Source organism: Anomaloglossus baeobatrachus, chromosome 4 (assembly GCF_048569485.1).
Source record: "Anomaloglossus baeobatrachus isolate aAnoBae1 chromosome 4, aAnoBae1.hap1, whole genome shotgun sequence".
Taxonomy (NCBI): domain Eukaryota; kingdom Metazoa; phylum Chordata; class Amphibia; order Anura; family Aromobatidae; genus Anomaloglossus; species Anomaloglossus baeobatrachus.
Window position 1 is genome coordinate 341,225,828 of NC_134356.1, and position 22,488 is coordinate 341,248,315.

General features: G+C 42.3%; 1 protein-coding gene across 1 annotated transcript in view; it reads right to left on the minus strand.

The window, feature by feature from the left end:
- GPR37 (G protein-coupled receptor 37) overlaps positions 1–18,273 on the minus strand; it is a 78,322-nt gene extending 60,049 nt beyond the window's left edge. Inside the window, exon 1 of the mRNA XM_075342541.1 lies at positions 16,332–18,273. Coding sequence (XP_075198656.1) covers positions 16,332–17,327 — 996 coding nt within the window. The 5' untranslated portion in view covers positions 17,328–18,273. The remainder of the gene's footprint in view (positions 1–16,331) is intronic.
- Positions 18,274–22,488: the final 4,215 nt, after the last annotated feature.

Consider the following 22,488-nt stretch of genomic DNA (forward strand, 5'->3'; position numbering starts at 1 on the left):
AATCGGCGCTCACTACGGACATTTCTGCAGCGATCTAAAGCGCACATGTGCTCTTCAGATCGCTGCAGAAATTTCTGCAGGGCTTGTACGCAACGTGCGCACATAGCCTTAGCTGTGCTCCCTTCAGGGCCTTCCACAACAATTCTATAAGGTTAAAGAGTAGGTGTGAAGAAAAATTACCTTTCCATTTTTATTTTACCTATATTACAGATAAAAAATAAAGCAAATTCTAAATATAAGTAAGTAAAAATGTATTAAGAAAAGGGCTTCTAATTCTATGGGAAAACATTAACATATTTTTCGCTTTGTAAGATGTACTTTTTTTCCCCCAAAACTGGGGGTAATATGGGGGTGCGTCTTACAAAACAGATATGGTTTATTGGGGCGGCAGTGGTTGAGCGGGGTCAAAGGACGCACTCGGGGGTGTCTCGGCGGCGGGCGGCATTGATCTGTGGGTGGGCTGCAAGGGTGTCTTGGCGGCGGGTGCATTGATCGGTGGGAATCGGGTGGGCTGCGAGGGTATCTCGGCGGCGGGTGCAATGAGCTGACTACTGGCTCAATGGAATCACTCGCGGTTCATGTCATAAACTTCAAGAAAATGGCCGCGGAGTCGTATCTGTATATGCGCAGCCTCTGCGGTCATTTTCTTGAAGTCTATTTCATCAATCGCGGGCAATTCAATGAAGCTGGCAGTAAGCTCAACGCACCTTATGCCGAGACACATCTGCAGACCGCCCACCGATCAATGGCGGCCGCCGTGACACCCCCGAGTGCGTCTTGAGACCCTGCCTCCTATGACCCTGCTCCACCACCATTGCCCAGGTAAGCTATACCTGAAGGATTCAAATGCGCTCGTCGCTACACCTCTCAGTTGCAGCATTGCTGACCCTCCTGAGCCACAACACCACCTTCTCTGAGCCCGCAGCATCGCCTTCCTGGCCTCCTGTGACCTCCCTGAGCCACTCCACCATCGCCGCTATCCCTGGTGAGCATTAGGATTGAGACGCACTAGGATTATAAGACGGACCCTCTTTAACATTAAAAATTATTTTTTCCCATCTTCCTCCTCTAAATTTGGGGTGCATCTTATAATCTTGTGCGTCTTATAAAACTAAAAATATGGTGTGTAAATGATAAGCTAGTATGACTATGATAATAGCTGATCAGTAAAAAGTCACCACCATTTCCTTACATACCTAGTTAGTGGTGCTATGTCGCTCCACATCATGGAAGTGACATACAGTTAGGGCCAGAAATTTTTAGACAGTGACAGAATCTTCGTGATTTCTTTTCTGCATGCTACTATTTTTTTTATTTAAAATGAAACAACTAAGATGCAATTAAAATGTAGACATTCACATTTATCCTGCGCTCTACGCTGAGCACTTACAACGGGTTTACATGTAAATCTCCGAAATATAGGAATCAGATGAAACTTACAATGTAACATTCACTAGAATAAGTCAGATGGAGGCACTATGGACTCTCTCTGGCCTATAATCCAGCGGTATTTGTCATTTTAAGCGTCATAAGAGCTTGGTCGGCCACAGTTTTGTGTTGTTCTGAAAAGACAGACACTGCTGAAAAGTGACCAAATGGAGTGCAGAGCAACTCTTTTGCCTCAATATAATCCCTCAGGGGTGTCATCTGAATCATGTAATTCAGAGATTTAGATGTAAATCCCAAAGTAAGTGCTCAGTGTACAGCAAAAGGTTAAAGGTGAACCAAAATTTAATGTAAAATGTTCCCAATAAAAGCTTCAATTCATTCAACACAAATTAAAAAAACAAGTCCCCACTCAGACCTGTCATCTGTCAATGAAAATAAAGGGGACTTCCACATAACCCAAAGGTTCTAGAAAAGTGTATGGCTTCAATCAAAAAGAAATCCATCAAAATCTGCAATCCAAATGCCCCACTCTCTTCTGAGCCACAGAATGTGCCTAAGCCACATCTAGTGTCCACATGTTTAGCATTTTTGTAGTGAGGAAATCCCACTCAATTTACCATGTGCATATCTCCAGAAGCACGAACTGGGCATAGTCTATGGGCACTACAATGTATGTAACTCAAAAATATTTCCAGAATCCGCCCTTTCCTCAATTCTCAATCTACAAAAATGCTAGTGCATGCTCTCATAATCTCCCGCCTCGACTACTGCAACATCCTCCTCTGTGGTCTCCCTGCTTACACACTCGCCCCTCTCCAGTCCATCCTTAATTCTGCTGCCCAAATGATCCACCTCTCTCCTCAATACCACCCCGCTTCTCCTCTCTGCAAATCCCTCCATCGGCTCCCAATCTTCCATCGTATCCAATTCAAACTACTAACACTGACCTACAAAGCCATCCATAATCTGTCTCCTCCGTATATCTCTGAACTAATCTCTCGCTACACTCCAAAACGTAATCTCCGGTCCTCCCAAGATCTCCTTCTCTCCTCACGCAACCGACTCCAAGACTTCTCCCGAGCATCCCCAGTCTCCTGGAACTTGCTGCCTCAACACGTCAGACTATCTACTACACTCGCAAGCTTCAAACGGAACCTGAAAACTCCTCTGTTCAGAAATGCCTATAATCCTACAATGATCTCACAGCTTCACCACCGTACGGAGCTGCCGCCCCACCACTGTGCGGAGCTACCGCCCCACCACCGTGCGGAGCTGCCACCCAACCACCATGCGGAGCTGCCGCCCCACCACCGTGCGTACCTGCCGCCCAACCTATACCCCACCTACTGTCTCCTCCCCAAAATCCTTTAGAATGTAGGGCCCTCTTCCCTCTGTGCTAGTCTATCTATTGAAACTTGTATATGTATTCTGTATGTAACCCCCTTCTCATATACAGCACCATGGAATCAATGGTGCTCTATAAATAAATAATAATAATAATGTTCATGAAAATGGCAGATTTTCATTTTTCACTTGGTAACAGCCATTGCTGCTTGTTTCTGGAAAACACCAATGGAGTCAAAATAGTTACTACACTTTTGGATAAATTCACAGATGGGTTTCATTTCTAAACTGGGGACAATTGAGGGGGATTCTGTTCTTTTGGCACTTGGGAGTTCTGTAAATGTAGACTCGAAACTATTCTATGAAAATCTGTGCTCCAAAGGTCAAATAGTGCCCCTTCCCTTACGTCCAAGTCTCGCTGTGTGGCTAAGCAGTACTGTACAGCTACATATGAGGTATTGCCACCCTCAGCAGAAATTGTTTGACACATTTTGGTGCCATTGTTATCCATTGTCATGTATGCAAATCTCAGATCTGGGGCTTAAACTTTTTTTGTGGTAAAAGTGTAATTATTTTTTCTTCACCGTCCTATGGTATAAAGTTTAATGACACACCTGTGGTGTCAATATGATCACTACACCCCTAGATAACTTCATTGAGATGTATATTGTAAAATGAGGTCACTTAGGGTGGTGCTGCTGTTATGGTAGCTCAGGGGCTCTGCCAATATGACATGGCAGCCAAAAACATTACAAAAAATTCTGCGCTGCAATATGGTGCTCCTTACCATCTGAGCTTCCACTATGCCTGAAAAGTAGTTCCCAATTACATGTAAAGTATTGGTGCATTCAGGAGAAATTGCATAACAGACTGTGTGGTCCATTTTTACCTATTAGAGACTATAAAAATTAAAAATCTAGGGCTAAAAACATTTTAGTGATGAAGTAATTATTATTTTTCACCACCCAATAGTATATAAAATTCTGTAAGGTACATGTGGTATCAACATGCTCACTGCCCCCCTTCATGAATTCATTAAGGGATGTAGTTTGTAAAATGGGGTCACTTCTGGTGGTCTGCTTTTCTCGCATATCAGGGACTCTGCCAAAGTGAAAAGACATCCTCAAACCATTGAAGCAAAATTTGCACGACTCTATCCCTTCTGAGCTTTGCACTCAAAAGTAGTTTTTGACCACATATGGGGTATTGGCAAATTTAAGAAAAATTGTGTAACAAATTGTAGTTAGTTTTCTCCTATTATCCACTTGAAAATTAAAGACTTGACACCAAAGCAACACTGTAATGGAAAAAAATGGAAATTTTCATTACTCAGCCCAATGTTACACAACTGTGAATGATCTATGGGTGAAAAATGCTCACTACATGCCTACATAAATTCCTCGAGAGGTGTAGTTTCCAAAATGGGCTCATTTATGGAGCACCTTTGTTGTTTTATGTCAGGAGCTCTTCAAATGTAACATGGCATCTGCAATCTATTCCAGCCAAAAAGGTGCTCTAAAATACATATAGCGCTCTTTCCCTTCTGAATCCTGTTGTGGGCCCAAAAAGTAGGTTTCAACCATATATGGGGTATTGACATACAGTACTCAGGAGAAATTGCACAACAAATTGTATAGTCCATTTTCTTCTGTTACTCTTATAAAAATTAAATATTTGGGGCAAAAGCAACAGATCTGTGGGAAAAATATATTTTTTCATTTTCGCAGATTAACGTTAAAATTTTTTATGAAGCACCTGTCGGTTCATGGTGCTCACCACACATCTAAATACATTTCTTAAGGGGTATAGTTTCCATAATAGGATCACTTGTGGGGGGTTTCCCTTGTTTAGGCTCATCAATGGCTCGGCAATTCAGCCAATTCTGTGCCCCAAAAGTCAAATGGTGCTCCTTGTCTTCAGAGTCCTGCCATACGCCCAAGCAGTAGTTTTCAACCAGAAACAAGGCATCAGTGTATAAAACCAAAGAAACAAGTTCTCCCAAACTGTGGAATCACCACCAATAAACCAGAGAGAAACCAAAGAATTAGAGGACCAGAAAATATGATGAAAAAGTGAACATACTTTATTGTAACCAATAACAAAGTGAGACAAACGACAAGCAGTGAGGATGGAAAAGATGACAAAAACCACCCAGAGGCAAAAAGAGTATAAAATGACCAGCACCTGAACCACACTAGACTGCACACGAAGATACATATGTGATAAACAATGCACTAAAGACCAAGGGCAGAGACACAGAAGAACTGATGGTATACATAAATAATAAATAACACACAAATAGTCCCCAGACTACAGATGGTTATACCATTCCATTGACAATAAGTAGCCAATCACTAAGTCTGTGTGGACAGCAACATTCGGTATAATAATATTCATTTATTTGTATAGCGCTATTAATTACACTGCGCTTTACATATATTGGCAGCACTGTCCCCATTGGGGCTCACAATCTAGAGTCCCTAACTGTATGTCTTTGGAGTGTGGGAGGAAACCCACACAAACACGGGGGGAACATACAAACTCCTTGCAGATGTTGTCCTTGGTGGGATTTGAACCCAGGACCTCAGCGCTGCAACACTGCAGTGCTAACCACTGAGCTACCATGCCACCCACATAATGACTGCTGTAAGTATGAGTAACAAAAAAAAACCGCTGTGTCATCTGCTAATTACCTTGGGACATGATGACAACCAGTGCAGCCTGGAGGTATCGGGTAGCTGAACGCGTCTCAACACGTTTCACCATGACAGCCTCCTGACAAAGCAGTTTTTTTTGTTACTCCTGCTGGATAGCACACTGCCAATACGGCATACACTACAGGTCCCAGTTACAGTACTATTTTTGGCTGGACAGAGGCTGAGCCACACAGACCTTTTGGTGACAGAAGAGTCTCCTGACCAAAGACTGCAGAGTTCACCTGAAAGATTTACAGGACCCAAGTATAGCAGTTTTGACAGTAATCTATGGCCACAGGACCAGAGTACTGTGAACTTCTAACTATCTGTGGCATCCTGGGCATCGCTTCTAAATAGTAGGCCTCAGTGAAGTCATACAAATGTCACACCACAGTGTAATAATGTTGGATTGGCCTAATTATCAGAATAGGCACAATGGCTCAGTGGTTAGCACTGCAGTCTTGCAGCGCTGGGGTCCTAAGTTCAGGTCCCACCAAGGACAACATCTGCAAGGAGTTTGTGTGTTCTCCCTGTGTGTGTGGGGTGCGGGGTTTCCTCCAGGTTCTACAGTTTCCTCCCATATGCCAAAGATATACTAATAAGGATTTTAGATTGTGAGCCCCAATAGGGACAATAATGATCACATATGTAAAGCACTGTGGAATTAATAGCGCTATATAAGTGAGTAAAGTAAATAAATAAGAGGCACTGGGTTGCAGTGCTATGGTGTGGCAGCCACCGATTGCCAATGTGGTCTCTGAATCAGCATCCTGTAAATTTTATTTTCAGCTCTCAAAGACTGACACGATTCACCCATCACCAGAGTGTTCTTGACTTCATGAGTAACCATTATTCTAGCTATTTTTCCATAAATTAATAGTACAAAGAAAAGAAACACTTTGTGATAAATCTAACTATAAAAAAAATATTCCTGGACTAATCATTCCCTCTGAATTCTAAGGTAAAATTTTCCTGGAGAATCAGCTAAGAGTTACTGCTCAAAAACGTTTATGGAGAAAGATATGGGGAGAGGAGAAGGGTGAACCTAGGGAGAGATAAAGGCAGACACAGTGAGCCTAAGGGGTACTTTTGTAAAGCACTAAGGGGTGCTTTACACGCTGCGACATCGCTAGCAATTGCTAGCGATGTCGAGCACAATTGCACCCGACCCCATCGCACGGCCGATATGTGGTGATCGCTGCCGTAGCGAACATTATCGCTACGGCAGCGTCACACGCACATACCTGTGCAGCGACGTCTCTGTGACCGGTGAACCGCCTCCTTTCTACGGGGGCGGTTCGTTCAGCATCACAGCGACGTCACAGCAGCGTCACTGAACCGCCACCCAATAGAAAAGGAGGGAGGGCGATGAGCGGCCGGAACATGCCGCCCACCTCCTTCCTTCCTCCTTTTCCGGTGGACGCAGGTAAGGAGATGTTTGTCGTTCCAGCGGCATCACACACAGCGATGTATGCTGCCGCAGGAACAACAAACAACATCGTTACTGCAGCAGCAACAATAATTGGGAATAGGGAGTGATGTCACGATGAGCGATTTTGAACGTATTTGCGACGATTCAAAATCGCTCATAGGGGTCACACACAACGACATCGCTAAGCGGCCGGATGTGCGTCACAAATTCCGTGACTCCGAGATCGCTTTAGCGATATCGTAGCGTGCAAAGCCACCCTAAGTTGACAAGCACTAGAGTTCATGTCCGCTTACTCTCTGGAGAGGCTATTTGAATACTGTATTTAAGTTTCCATGGAAGCATTGCAATGCCTATAAGACTCTTGGTGCTCTCCCCCCCCCGTAGAATCTTTACACCTTAGACTCCCTGTCAAAGGCCTCTAATCGAGCCAACCAGTTCTCCAGCTTTTCACTGACAAGGGGCAACAACCTTGTCACAATGGAATTTCTGGTTTGCCTTCTTATACTAAATCATGTAACAGGACCCTTTAAAGGGTGAATATTGAATTTTAGAATTGATACCTCCAAATATTTAGCACTAAAGTTCCTATCCTCTTCCTTTCTGAAAAGCCCATCTGCACAGTGGCAGACACGGACATGCTGCAGCAAGCTCACCTGAAACAACAGCTACACTTTCACATGTATTTTTTTTTGTGATCATTCAGATTAGTTGTCTTTCAGACATTTGGATGTTGTTGAGCTCACAAGTTCTCTTCTACTGTTTACAAATGTAAAAATTGTTAATTTGTCCACTCCTAAAAAGAGACAAGCAAACCCGAACTGTAAAGTTCAGGCGTCATACTGAACACAAACTTTTAAACAAATCAGTGACTGAGTTTGAAGTTTGGGTGCTTTATGTATGCTAACCAATCGATCGAGCATTGGGGCACTCAGGTATGCTCGAGGCTCGGCCCAGTGAGAGCCACTTACAGTTTCTGAATGGTTCTCACTGGGGGTAAAACAATGTTTTCGAATGTAGTGTGTACAAAAAAAAAAATATAAATAAAATGTGGGTAGAGAGCTAAACTGCCTAATCAGTGACTTCCAATGGGGTTCAGCTCAAGTCCAGATCCCACACATCTCTACCTCTAAAAGCTTCTATTGCTTCTGATTGCCTTTTTTTAAGTCAACTGATGGCTTCCTTCACATGTATTGACACCTCTTTGAAATACATATTGAAAATTCTCCTTAACAGCAACAAAATGCAAAATCAACACTTACAGGTTTATACATTAAGACTACTTCGAACATACCAGTCTTAATAAAGGATTCGCTGAAGTACGATGTGCCGAATTTATATGCCTACCACTTAATGAATTCGGAGCATCTTATCCATGACATGTGACGCGCCCACATTGTCGGGGGTTACTCGTTGCCAGGCCGCGGTGCTTCTCCTGGGACACAGCAGTGGCCTTGCCCAGTTCCATGACCCCGGGGTGTCAATAAAAGACTGGAGATGGGGATGATAGTGTTAAGCGGGCTTTACACGCTGTGATCTCGCTAGCAGGATCGCAAGCGATTGTACCTGCCCCCGTCGGTTGTGCGACACGGGCAAATCGCTGCCCGTCGGGCACAACCTCGCTTACCCCCGTCACACGGACTTACCTGCCCTGCGACGTCGCTCTGGCCGGCGACCCGCCTCCTTTCTAAGGGGGCGATTCGTTCGGCATCACAGCGACGTCACACGGCAGCCGTCCAATAGAAGTGGAGGGGCGGAGATGAGTGGGACGTAACATTCCACCCACCTCCTTCCTTCCTCATTGCTGGTGGACGCAGGTAAGGAGATGTTCGTCGTTCCTGTGGTGTCACACACAGCGATGTGTGCTGCCGCAGGAATGACGAACAACATCGCTAATGAGGGGTAAACGATTTTTTGTTTTAGGACGACCTCTCTGTGGCAAACGATTTTTGTCGCTTTTGCGATCGTTTTAGGTCGCACATAACTGTTACACGCCAAGATATCGTTAATGACGCCGGATGTGCGTCACAAACAATGTGACCCCGACGATAATTTATTAACGATATCGTAGCGTGTAAAGCCCCCTTTAGTTGTTTGTGATGCCACCAGTGGTGCGCGGCCAATATTAGCTGCTGCTGCGGGAATTCTCTGCTGGGGCGGATGACAACGCAGCTTAGATGGTTCAGCTTTCCAAAGGCTGTAACGGGATGACACAGGCAGTGCAGTTTAAGGTCTTTTACTCACTGGTCACACACAGCCGTTGGAACACCGGACTACGCTATGATGGGCTTCAGCCGATCCCGGATACTTTAGAGGTTGAGGCCGGTGTTTTTTCCTTCTGTGTGTCACCTTTTGACGGTTTCCCTCCACCCCAGCTCCTGCACTCCCCATGAACCCTGGGATCCCCTTTCTTTCCTAAGAACCCGGGTCGAGCCTCTGGCTCCAGACCATGGGCCCTGAACTGTTCGTGTCTGTGATGGTTCCTAATTGCATCCTCACTCAGACACTGTCCGGTGCTAACTGCCTATTGTGTGTTGTATGGCTCCTAACTTCCTCTTGTAGATGCCCCGCCTCCTGGGTCCCTGAACTAGTGGGCATGAGGTCCCATACCTCGTGATGGCCACCCCAGCACCTACTCTAGCCCGGTCCCAGTGACAGAACCCCGTGTTATGTGTTGATTGAGTGTAGTTGTGGTTGTTACCGGCAACGACCTCCTCCGGATCCGAGGCGAACACTGCACCTTAAGTGAGGTGCAGTACCCTGTGGCGCCTGAAGCCGCAGGGGCGCCACATACACTTTGCCAGAAATGGCTACTCAAATCAGCAACTAGAATAGCATTTCTGGAGTACGAAATTTGCTGAATATCTGAATATAATGAAAGAAGAATAGTTACTCCTCGTCCTGCCCTGGCTCCTCTGCAGCACAACCCTTTTTGTCGAACTGCTACAAGTTGATGTAAATACACAAAAAGCCACAACTTTTTGAGCAACTTCCCATTGTACAACAATTTAGAAATGTAAAACATGTTGTGACAGTTTTCTGGAATAAAAGCTTTCATAAATCAAGACCATACAATTAACTGCAGGCCTTTTTCTCTCTAAATTGCAGTGAAATTATGGGGTAAAAGGCCACACCAGGCAATGAAACTATTTAGTCTTTAACCAAATTGATTGTAAAACTGTAAAAATGATGGAGCGATGTAAAAAATGACTACAATTTCAAAACTGTTATTGCAATATTTTCATAAAACCCTTTGAATTAAATCTTCGATCACATCTTTTTTCTTTCAATTCCATTGTATTGGTTTATAGAATATGCAACTTGACTCAATGCCCAAATACCTCTGTTCCAATAATGTTGGCACTGTGTCTGTCGCCTCACTCTTTCCGCCTTTGCAAAAATCGCTTACAACCACAGGAAGTGATCGTGGTGCTCTCTCACTTCCTCTGGATGTATGTGATTTGTCCGACGGCGGGGATAGTGAAGCGTCTGCTGTATAACTTCAGGACTCCAGTGATGTAACATTGGTACGCGTTCCCAGGATAGACTGTGCCAACATCAATGGAACAGAGTCAGAGGTGAGTAAGTATTATTATTTTAAAAGGAAGAATCATAAAGATTGAGAAGGGGTTGTCCGAGTAGTGGACAACCCCTTTAAATGAAAACACGCTTCCTGAGCTTCAGTAAGTTGGCAATTCTAGTAAATCCACAATTTCATTGAGATATTCAAGAAAGTTGTGTATGGGAGGATATAGGTCTGCTGTAGGATATGCCCCATGCAAGGAAACTCCAGTATTACAATACGATTTCATACCTTTATGTCTTCCCTAACAGTGGGTCACTCACCTTTATGGTTTTTGGGCTATGTAGTTTGTAACTCCAGCCCAACATTATGATGAATAATTAAATCAGTTATCCACTATGGACAACCCTTGCTAATAAATTCAGGGCACCATAGAAAATAAAAACAATGTATAGTCGCTTCCCATAGTGGCGCCATTCTAGCAATTTCAGCCCTGCTGCTCCTAGGTGATGATGTGACAGTATTGTGTCACGTGTCTGCCGCAGCCAATTAGCGACAGCCTTTACTATTTTGTCCGAGAATATGTCCATTCTGATTTAATATTAATGAGTTGCAGTCAATTAGTGGCACTGATAGGCTGTAGCGGTTACGTGACACAAATAAAGTCCGGACAACAGCAGCGCCAACATCACCGGAATTGTATTGCTGGGAGAGGAATTGTTTTTATTTTCTATGGTGTCCTGATCTAATTCAGTAGTGGTCAACCCCTTGAAAATCTCACTTTCTCTAATGTTTGAATGGCAGTTCGGCCAGAAGCATGACCTTTATAGGACTTGTAACTAGTGATGAGTGACTAGTAACTATTCGTGTTTGGATTATTCGTAAACTATTCTGGTCTTCGTCACGAATAATGCACCCAATACAAGTCAATGGGGAAATGGAGCATTTTTTTGGGATGTCTTCCAGAGAACTGCTTGGATTCACCATCGAACTTGCATTAGGTTCATTATTCGTAACGCATACTGGAATAGTACTCAGTATTTGATAATGATAATATGAACATGAAAATTTCACTATTCGCCCATCTCTACTCCTAACCTAAAAGCATTCCAGCACTGGTATAAAAACAGCCTTGTCTCAGCAGCAGAGTAAGCACTCAATCAGATGTCCATGAATATTGGTCTGATCTTGGACCACAAAGGCCGTGAGTCTCCCAACGGGAGCATGCCAACTTTGTATATTTCTATGAGGCTGTCATGCAGGGGTCAGAAGAGCCAAGACCAGTCTGTGCATTGCGACCAGAGATCTGACCGATATGTAGGGACATCTGAATGAGCTCCAAGTGCTGTGATTGCAACAATTAGCTTTGGTAAGCAACAATCTCCTTTATAGGTGGACTGTGAGAAGAACTATTGAACTGCTTGTGAGCAACTGTACATGCCCAAAAAACATCTTAAGGCCTCTTTCACACGTCAGTGTCTCCGGTACGTGTTTGGTCCTTTTCCCCACGTACTGGAGACACGGGCACATGTAGATCCATTAAAATCAATGGGCCTGCGCTCACGTGTGTGTTCTGCCACGGACCGTGTGTACGTGTGGAGCATACGCGTGTCCGTGTGCTCCACTCGTCAACATGTCCGTTTTTCTCCGGCATCACGGGTGTCACACAGAATGCAAATGAACCACACGGAGGTGTTCCGTGTGACACGCGCTGGAGAAAACACACGTGTTTGAGAAACAAAAAAACTTTACTCAGCCCTCCTGTCTCTGCTGTCACTTGCTTCCGACCGCCGCTCATTGCATATTCACTTCACTGCGGCCGGAAGCAGCAGCAGCGGGGAGTCGGCAGGACCGGAGACCGAAGATCAGCACCACGGACAGCGAAGCCAAGGACAGGTGAGCAGAAAGTTCCTGTTCTCTGTGTGTTATCATGGATAACACACGGAGAACACACGTGTGCCATAAACACGGCTCACGCAGGTCAATACGCACCTTTGACACGCCCGTGAAAAACATGCGTGATTTTCACGAACGTGTGAAAGAGGCCTAAAGCAGTGTATGGGGCTGAATAGTGGTGGTTTATTGCCTGTCTTGCCATGGCTCCTAGACCTGCAGCAATGGTTGGTCTCCTTAGTTTATGAGATGAAAACAATGAAACAAAAAGCCAAAAATCTTGAGTGTTAGAAAATGTATCCATAGAGAGATTTAGAAAATTGCTTCTTTTCACAATTATTACCTATAGACCTATATAAAACCATTGTAATAATCTTTTACCCTTCCAACTCTTAACAGAGGATCTTAAAATTAACAATTCAATTACTTCAGATCCACAGGGATGTTGGCACTACGCGATTTGTTGACCTAGTCCACTATAAATACAGACATTACCGAGTCACTATCACCCTAGACCACCAGGGATGCAGATGATACCTTCACTGTGCTATAGCAGGATGTTCTCTACCTGGATGTTTTGTGGCCTTTTTGGCTATATTAAGCCTCAGGCAGACACTGTATTTTTTTGGGTGCCGTTTTAGTACCAAAACTGCATGCATTTCCTTCCCCAGCAAAGTCTATAAGATTTCCCTTTTTCTGTCCACAAGTTGCAGCCTTTTTGGCTGTATCTTTATGGTGACCACAAAGATGCAGCATGTCAATTCTTTCTGCATTTTCTCCAGCGTTTTTGAGCCCTCCATGCAATAGATTTCACTTAAAAACATATTGGAAAAAAAAGTGTCAAAAATGCATGCGCTTTTTGAATGCATTTTTGCCTCGGATGCGTTTTTTGCACCAAAAACATGCATCTTTGTCATCACCACAAAGATGCAATGTGCAAACATGCCCTTATAGCTAATTATTAGGGCATTGTGCATCAATATTAATTTGATTCGCTTTTGTATTAACTGGCAGAGGGAACAGTGCCCAGGTGTGTACCTGTCCTTTGTAATATCTGAAATTGCTTAGAGTGATATATAAACTGTAGTTATTGACTATTCTGCAGATACTCGATTAATAGAAATCTTTAAAAGCAAACTTTCTTCAATGTGTGATTACTGACTACAGCATTCATTGAGATAGAAACAAGTTGAAGCAGGATGTAGAATTTTGCATTCCATCATCCCATAGATCAGACCAGAGAAACTAGAGAAAGTCAGAATAGAAATACTGTCATTTGTGTAATTATGTTTTAGAAAAAAATATCATACACATATATTTCTAATTGAAGAAAAACACTGATGGCAGATTTGGCCGTTGATTTCTTTTCTTCCAAATCATGCACAATGTGAGTGATAATGGACTATAGCCAGTTAGCTGTGAGCTTGGCAGGGATACAAGCTGAATGGCACAAAACTGGCACCGATGTTAAGCTGGTCACTTTTAAATAAGGAACAAATATGCATGGCAATTGGAGACAGGCAAAACAGCTTTAGGAGACCATATTTTTTTTCCAAAGCAGAGACAAAAACTTGGCACACACTCTCTCCTGCTCATCTTTTGCTAGATATTGTGCCAGTTGGTACTTGTCAAGAGAGACTCTAGAATAGGGAATACATGTTATTCACACATACACAGAAAAGTATCTTATATTGTAAAAAAACAAAACAAAAAAAAACCCTTCAGAAATCATTCAGGTTCCAGTGAAATAATTTAACAAATCCAATTTCCTATACTGGTTGTCCTACATTAAGAAAAATAATAGGTCTTCTCTTTTTCCACCTGAAACAGTGACACATCTGTTCACTTTTGAATAGCCCATGGACAAAGTATAATATGGTTTCTTGGGGAGAAAGAACTTTTTGGGGGTAAGATGAAACATCACTTAAACATTAGCAAAATCCTCACCAAATGGTGCAGATTCCACTTTGGACATGGTGCTGATAGAGCACAAGTTGTAGCCTTTGCATCGCATAGCGTGAAATTAACAACATAAAGTAACATGGGTTGTAAATAAGCAGCGCCACTCAGTTTTCAGAATTATAGATGAGATTTCATAAAACTCCAATCCTACTACAGTAATATGCTGCAGATTTCCTGTCCTGAAAATCCAGACAGTCTGCTGTGTATATGCCCAATGTGCACCTAACTAGGGATGAACGAGCTCTACCATGCTTGGGTGATCCGTACTCGTAACAAGCAGTTGGATGGTCAGATGGACGCAACTCGAGTACCCAAGTATAATGGAAGTCAATGGGGAACTCAAGCATATTTCCAGGAAATCTTTCCCATTGACTTATATATTCTCAGGTACCCGAGTTGCGTCCATATGTGCATCCAACTGCTCGTTACGAGTACCGAACACCAGAGCATTATAGTGCTCACTCATCTCTATACATAACCTATCTAATCTTGGAAAATTCCTTTAAGGTCCCTTTCACACGTCAGTGATTCCGGTCCGTTTGGGCTTTTTTTAAAACGTACCAGAATCACTGACATACGCAGGCCCATTATAATCAATGGGTCTGCTCACACATCAGTGATTTTTCACTGAACGTGTCTCCGTGCAGCATACACCCGTGGCCGTGATTCTGCACGGAGACAAGTCAGTTTTTGTCTGACATCACTGATTACCCACGGACCACACTATGGTGTGATCCGTGTGTGATCAGTGAAACACGTACCAGAAAATCACGGACATATTAAATATTAAAAATTTTCAACTTACCTTGCCTGCGATTCGCTCTGGAGCCTCCGCTCTCGGCAGTTTCTGCCTGGCTCATGAATATTCATGAGAGCAGGAAAACCCGACCAGGAAGTAGGTGCTGAAAGCGGTGGGCGGACGCTGGAGACCCGAGGAGATCAGCACCATGGACAGCAGCAGTGAAGGCAGGTGCGTAATGTCCATATGCAATCACGGATCACGGATTTGACATGGACAACCCACGTGTGCCGTGAATCACGGAACACGGAGGGACATGTGCGTGTTTTACACGTCAGTGAAGAACGTCTGTGTTTTTCACTGACGTGTGAAACGGGCCTAAGTGTGTGTAAAAAAAGTACTCAACAGTCTTAAAAATATCAAATAAGGATGATGTAACTATTATACATTTATATTAAATTCGTTATGAGAAAAACACAAGTAACAGTAAACGTAAAAGGAAATGCTTAATAAAACTAATAATGGTATACTCATGGATTTGATAGTAGCCAGTAAAGGGCCATCGTACCTACTGATTGATTGGTGTGAGATGTACCAGGAACCAAGCCATGAAAAAGCATCACTTCCCACCTGCTGACTGCTAGAGGGGATTTCCTAACTAACTTCATTACATGGTGAAGGTAATGTTCCCCCCTACATTCGGGAATAAAGACCCCGATTCACTAAGGTGGTTACATCAGAATTCTAGTGTAAAACACCATGGAAAATTGGCAAAATTTTGACAGGAAATAGGGCTGTGGAAGAAATTTGCGAGATTTGGCGTTTTTGTGGCAGTTTGGGACTGCTCCACCTAAGTGGGAGGAGCTGGGGTGGGATGATGATGTGGCAATGCCCACTTGTCTAACTCATGATCAGTTGTGGCACCTTATACCAGAAATGTTACACCAGTACCTGTCTGGAGTAAAATTTTCTGCAAGACACACAGACACACATCACTTCTAAGATACACCAAATTCATTAAGTTGCATGCAGCACTTAATGAATCAAACGGCTCTTACTCCATCAAGGCCCTCACAAAGATTGGTGCGTACAATGACAGTTTTAATAAAATGGGGCCTCAATGTCCAATTATTTGGTAAAATTGTATCCAGTGCCATAACATTATTTGTGCATTTAAAAGGCAGCGCTATAATATATAGGTCTTGAAACAGAGTGAAATGGAACATTACAGCAAACAATATATGATATAGAAGCCCTCATTGGCAAAACACTACTACAAGTAACCTGGTGGAAACCATGCACAGTGAAATATTACCACCAGTAACAAACTTATTAAACACAATTATGAAAACTTACCTCAATATAAGGAATGATTTTGCAAGAGAAATCCTCCAGCAGCCACTTTTTGGTCAGTTCGTGAAATATTACCAATGGGAGGCAGAAGAAAATGATCAAAAAATCCCAGAAGGCCAAATTGGCCAAAAGTGAGTTGGATATGCTTCTCATGTAATAGTTATGGCAAACTATGCACATTACGGCCATGTTACCCATAATCCCAATAACGAATATAATTATGGATAAGCACATGACTGCGTATGCGCCATACGAATCTTCTGTTAAAGGGTAAAATGGATTCTTAATGTGCAGTTTTTTATTTGTTGCATTTTTTGGTACTAAAGCTTGATTAGCTTCCATATTATCAGAGAACACTTTCAAATCATTGGTAGCATATGGTACTGATCCATTTAAGGACAATGCATGAGGTTCTGTCTCTTTTCCCACATTGGAACTCTGAAAAGTTTCATTCAAATCCACTAAGAGTTTTTTTTCACTGTTGGTTTTATTTGAGTTGTCATTTCCCTTCTTCCACTGACGTTCATATGCTTCCCTTTTGTGTCTTGCCCTGGTATATGCCATGGCCATATGATCCTTAGGATGCTGCTCAGGTGTTTCAGGTTCATGCCTGGTTTCCATGGCTGTGTTGCTCAGTTTTCTTCGCTCCCCGGGAATGGTTTCAGATTGCATATTTGGTGCAGGTGTTCTCTGTCCTTGCTTGCCATTTTGCTGATGTGAATTCTGCTCAATCAATGCAGAGCCTATAGGCTTGCTTAAGCTTTTGTGTAAAAATTTGCAAATAATGTTTCTTAAACCACCGTCTTGGGTAGACTTTTTATCAACAGTTTGACTCATTGTCCTTTTAGAATGAACTTTGCCCAGAAAAGGCGACAGATCTTGGCACCAGGTTGTGCCATCTTCGTATTCCACCCTGTTTAGATCATCCTGCAGTTCATGATTGCTCACTATTGATGCTCCAAAAAATAAAAAAGATATAATGTAAATTGGTAACTGCATGTTTAAAAAGCAAGGAGGAAATCGCTGGTTCTGTGCATGTCACTTGATTCCACGGTGCCAGACAAAGCAGTGAGAACAGAGAAATAATAGGGTGTAAATAAATTACGCACTCCTTGGAGTAAAGTTTCACCTCTGAAACATATTGTAAATGACACCGCAATTCAATGAGTGGAAGTCATTCCGGCATCACTGCACAAGCTGTCAGTAGAAAAAGTTCAGGTTGCCAATGCTGTACATTCATACAAATACCAGGGCTCCACCCTTTTTGTGCCACCGTCTTTGTAAGAACTGTTAGCTGCTCATTTAAATGTTCTTTCAGTGCTTCATTGCAAAGACATCAAGGGACGGCTCTTCCTGTTCCTAATAATCAGAAATGAAAATAATCCCTCCTAGGCTCAGAGTAAACAGGTTGCAGAGATGTCATCAGATCAGATTAAAGGCTGGACAGAAAAAAAGACAACAGGCTTCCATGGCCGGAAAGAGAGCAGACTTGACAATTTCCTTGAATATTCCTTTGTCTGACTTCTACAGAGTGTAGGTGAGGAGAAAAAGAAGAAGCCCTGTTGGCCCTCAAGGTGCAGAAGAAGAAGAACCTCTGTTTCTGAAGGCTTCTCCCTGGTCGTACTGCTGCTGTCAGTGGAGAGAGCCCCGCCTGTAGGGTTTCCAAGCCTATTCTCTGCGCCTGTGTATGGCTGTAAACGAGACAACCCCTCTCCTCCCTTCTCTACACTATCTCTCCATCTAATGTCACTCTGAACAATTATCACACCTTGCTGTGTGCCCTCACACACATCTGCTTGCATCTCCCACAAGAAGGTTGGCTACTTAAGACTCCGACTGGCATTTTAAAGGCAGTATTTACATGCCCTATCGGATTTTCCAAACAAAGAGAAGAAAATCCTTTACCTCAGTACATTGTAGTAGCACTTGAGGCAGCAGTGCCATTCTCTGTCTGGGCAAAGCATAGCCAGTTCTTTCAGCACTGAAGCTTACACAAAGGCTGTGCAGGAGGGGGAGTGGGGGAATGAACAGAAGCTGTTAATGCTGCAAGTAAGATCTAGAAGCAGCTGGCTGAATTCTTTCTGAGTAATGCCGAATATCTGCATTGAAAACCAAAATGGTGATACCTGTAACTGGAAAAACTAGAGGATTACAATGATATTAGTTCTATATTTGTACATAAAGTTTGACAGTAGGATATCATAAACTATCACATAACATAAAAGATTAAAATTCTGATGTAACAAGAAAATGTTTTCTTTAAAAAAAAATAAATAATTAACCGCCGGACAGGAATATTAATTACTGGGTGGAAACAAAACCGCAATTACTACAGGAGGAGCTAAAATGGAAACTTTACATAGCCTGCAGGAAAAGTCATACAATTCTTTCTCAGGTCTACAGAAGTGAAAATAGGCTGTGCACGTCACATCCAGCGGGATATATGAGCAAAACTGACTTGGGAGGGGAATACATTGCACTTAATTTAAAGAGGTCCTGGATTTTAAAACTGAGTACCTCCTCCATTAGTCGCTATTCCACTGATCTGGAACAGTTTTTCTTTTTTTTTTCTATGCCCTCCATTCCAGAGTTATGTCCCTCGGTAATAACGATGACAATTTTCCCTTCCACCAAATGGGTGTATAACACAAAAGTTCTCTGAGTGTGTTTGCTTTATCTCCTTTACGACAGAAGTTCTGTGACATACGCCAAGTTGATTAAAGAAAAAAATTTCATCTTTGTTATTGGAGGCCATAACTATAGAACACAAAAGAAAAAGAAAAGCTGTTTCAGAATCAGTAAAAATGTGGAAATTTGTGGAGATACTCAGTGAAAGGTCCTCTTTAATACTCCAAGCCTGGCAGAACTTGGCTTCAAAATATCAATTGTAAACATATTATGTGAAAGATAAAAAATAAGTATATAATATATAATGTATTGCATATTAAGAATAACATAGTATAATGTATGCATTTGTGTGTAAAAGCATTACATTACACACATTATTTGAGTAATTGAGAAGTATAGGTAGCACCATATTCTGCATAATTCAATCAGATTTTCAGAGGCTCAAATTTTTATTACCGGTTTGTTGTTTTAAAAACTAACAACGATCGACTGACAATGCTGTTTTGCTAAAAGAATATCTATCAATACATGATAGATATATATTACACATGGAAGGATATCTATAGAAGATAAAGAGCCAGCAAGCATGGATAGACACCGCACATGCATCAGGTCAGATGAGGTATACTGGCTGATCCCAAGAAGCAGGCTTGCACACGTTACACAAGTGATTATGGTGCGTAGGCAAATAGTATGACAAGGTACATCTATAAAGACAACAAATAGACAATGAAGATCCTTGATGCAATAATATTAAGCATTTTTTATTTCCCAGTACATTTCCACACCAGATAAATGACTTTTTCAAGTTTAAAAACCAACTGTTCAGTTAATTTTTACACTTTAAAAAGATGCTAGTCCGGCGTAGGAATGCGTTGTGGAATAAAAAATATTTCTTAATATTATTGTATCAAAAATCTTTATTTCAGGTTATGAAGCCCAAAATCTTTCAAAACCTTTCCTTTTTCCTTTAAGCATTCTGGTGAAGTTCATCTTCCAGTCACAGGCAGCAGCAACCATTATAGACCTTTCATAGGAGTTTTGCCTACACAACTTGTGTTTATAGGTTTAAGATCAAGTTCATGAAGAATAGACAGCAAGAATATGTAATCTGGCAAGCGTTTAAAGTCCTGACAAAGTCCATAAAGTGGTGCCTGAGAGATTGTGAACCCTTCAAAATTTTCCATATCTTTTTATGCATTTGGACTAAAACTATACAATATATTCACACAAGTTCTGCAAGTAGAAAAAGAGAACCAAAATCAAACATATGAATAAAAAAATATTAGAGTTTTTACTTTCTTTTAGGAAAATTATTCAATATTACATGTCTGTGAGTGGCAATAGTATGAACCGCTAGGATAAGCACATAATCTCTGGGGTTTTCATTTAATTGGCCAAAAGGTTTACGTATTTTATTTTAGTTACATAGATCCACCAAAGTCTGATCTTCACAATGCATGTTTGCGAAAGTGCATGATGACATGAACAAAGAAGATCTCTGAGGACTTCAGAAGAAGACTTGTTGATGTTCATCAGCCTGGAAAAGGGTACAAAACAGACAGATTTGTACAAATGAAGGAATTGAAAAGCCAATATTACCCTCACCATTAGTAGTAAACCAACAAAGATCACTCCAAAAGCAAGGCATACGATAGTTGGCGAGGTCACAACTCAATGTAAGCTAATGTTAATATTCACAAGTCCATCCTCAGGAGGACACTGAACAACAATGTTGAGCATGGAAGGATTGTAAAGAAATATCTCTTACTCTCTAAACTTAACACTGCATTCCAGCAAAAATATCCCAGAAAAACATGCCATAAACATTTTGATAGTATCATGGTTTGGCTCTGTTTTGTTGCATCTAAACCTGGATGGCTTGTAATCACTGACTCAGGACACCTGTCTATGAGCTGAATCTCAAGAGAACATGGGTCATGCAGCAAAACAATGTCCTAAAGCTCACGTCATTCTACAAAAGAATGGTTAAAGAATAAAGAAATATTATGCTGTCAAGGTGTCACTGCAGGTGTCCCGACTGGTCATGTGAGGACTCCCGTGACACAGCGGGTACATCAGGGTAGTGTCAATCCCAGCGGAGGGGAGCACCCCCTGCAATGGACACGACACCCAGAGTACACCAGGAAAACAATCAAAATGGTAGGCCTTCATGCTAGGGTGGGTGGGTCCTAGCACTCACCTAAGGCTGAACCCTGCACTCCCTAACATCCCTAAATGGGTCTTTCCCTCTCCGTGTGTTGATCACATGCGTAGGCCCTTGCTGACCCTTAACTCACTCTGGCTAGTGAAGGCCAGTAAGATGTTAGTCTCAATACTACAATAAGACAACACAAGGTAGGTAAGCCAAATGGTTGGGGAAAGACAAAACAAAAGCACTCCAAGATTTCTTCAATCAATAAAAAACTTTGGAGCTGCAATTGAAATGACACCACAGCTCTGCAGCATCTAGCTCCTTCAACATGATTATCATAAGTTTGAGCTATAGCCGGTATAGAGAAGAGTGAGGAGCTGATATTTATAGAAGAAGGGAGTGGCTGCAGCTACGGTTACAACTACCTGTTAAATCATGGCAGGATAGAAATGAAGCTTTAACCCCTTCAGTACTGGATGTAACTATTATATGATCCAACTCAGGGTAAATAGTGTGTGGGCAGTAAAGCGGATCTGCGATCAACAATATACTGTGACCTTTTGATCCCAGATCCCCCCGAGATCACATCAGGCCACGCTACACTACACTGTGTGCAGAATTATTAGGCAAATGAGTATTTTGATCACATGATACTTTTTATACATATTGTCCTACTCAAAGCTGTATAGGCTTGAGAGCCAACTACCAATTAAGTAAATCAGGTGATGTGCATCTCTGTAATAAGGAGGGGTGTGGTGTATGACATCAACACCCTATATAAGGTGTGCTTAATTATTAGGCAAGTTCCTTTCCTTTGGCAAAATGGGTCAGAAGAGAGATTTTACGGGCTCTGAAAAGTCCAAACTTGTGAGATGTTTTGCAGAGGGATGCAGCAGTCTTGAAATTGACAAACTTTTGAAACGTGATCACCGAACAATCAAGCATTTCATGGAAACTAGCCAACAGGGTTGCAAGAAGCATGTTAGGCAAAAAAGGCGCAAAATAACTGCCCATGAATTGAGGAATATCAAGCGAGAAGCTGCCAAGATGCCATTTGCTACCAGTTTGGCCATATTTCAGAGCTGCAACGTTACTGGAGTATCAAAAAGCACAGGGGGTGCCATACTCAGAGACATGGCCAAGGTAAGGAAGGTTGAAAAATGACCAACTTTAAACAAGAAACATAAGATAAAACGTCAAGACTGGGCCAAGAAATATCTTAACACTGATTTTTTAAAGGTTTTATGGATTGCTGAAATTAGAGTGACTCTTGTTGGGCCAGATGGATGGGCCAGAGGCTGGATCAGTAAAGGGCACAGAGCTCCACTCCAACTCAGACGCCAGCAAGGTGGAGGTGGGGTACTGGTATGGGCTGGT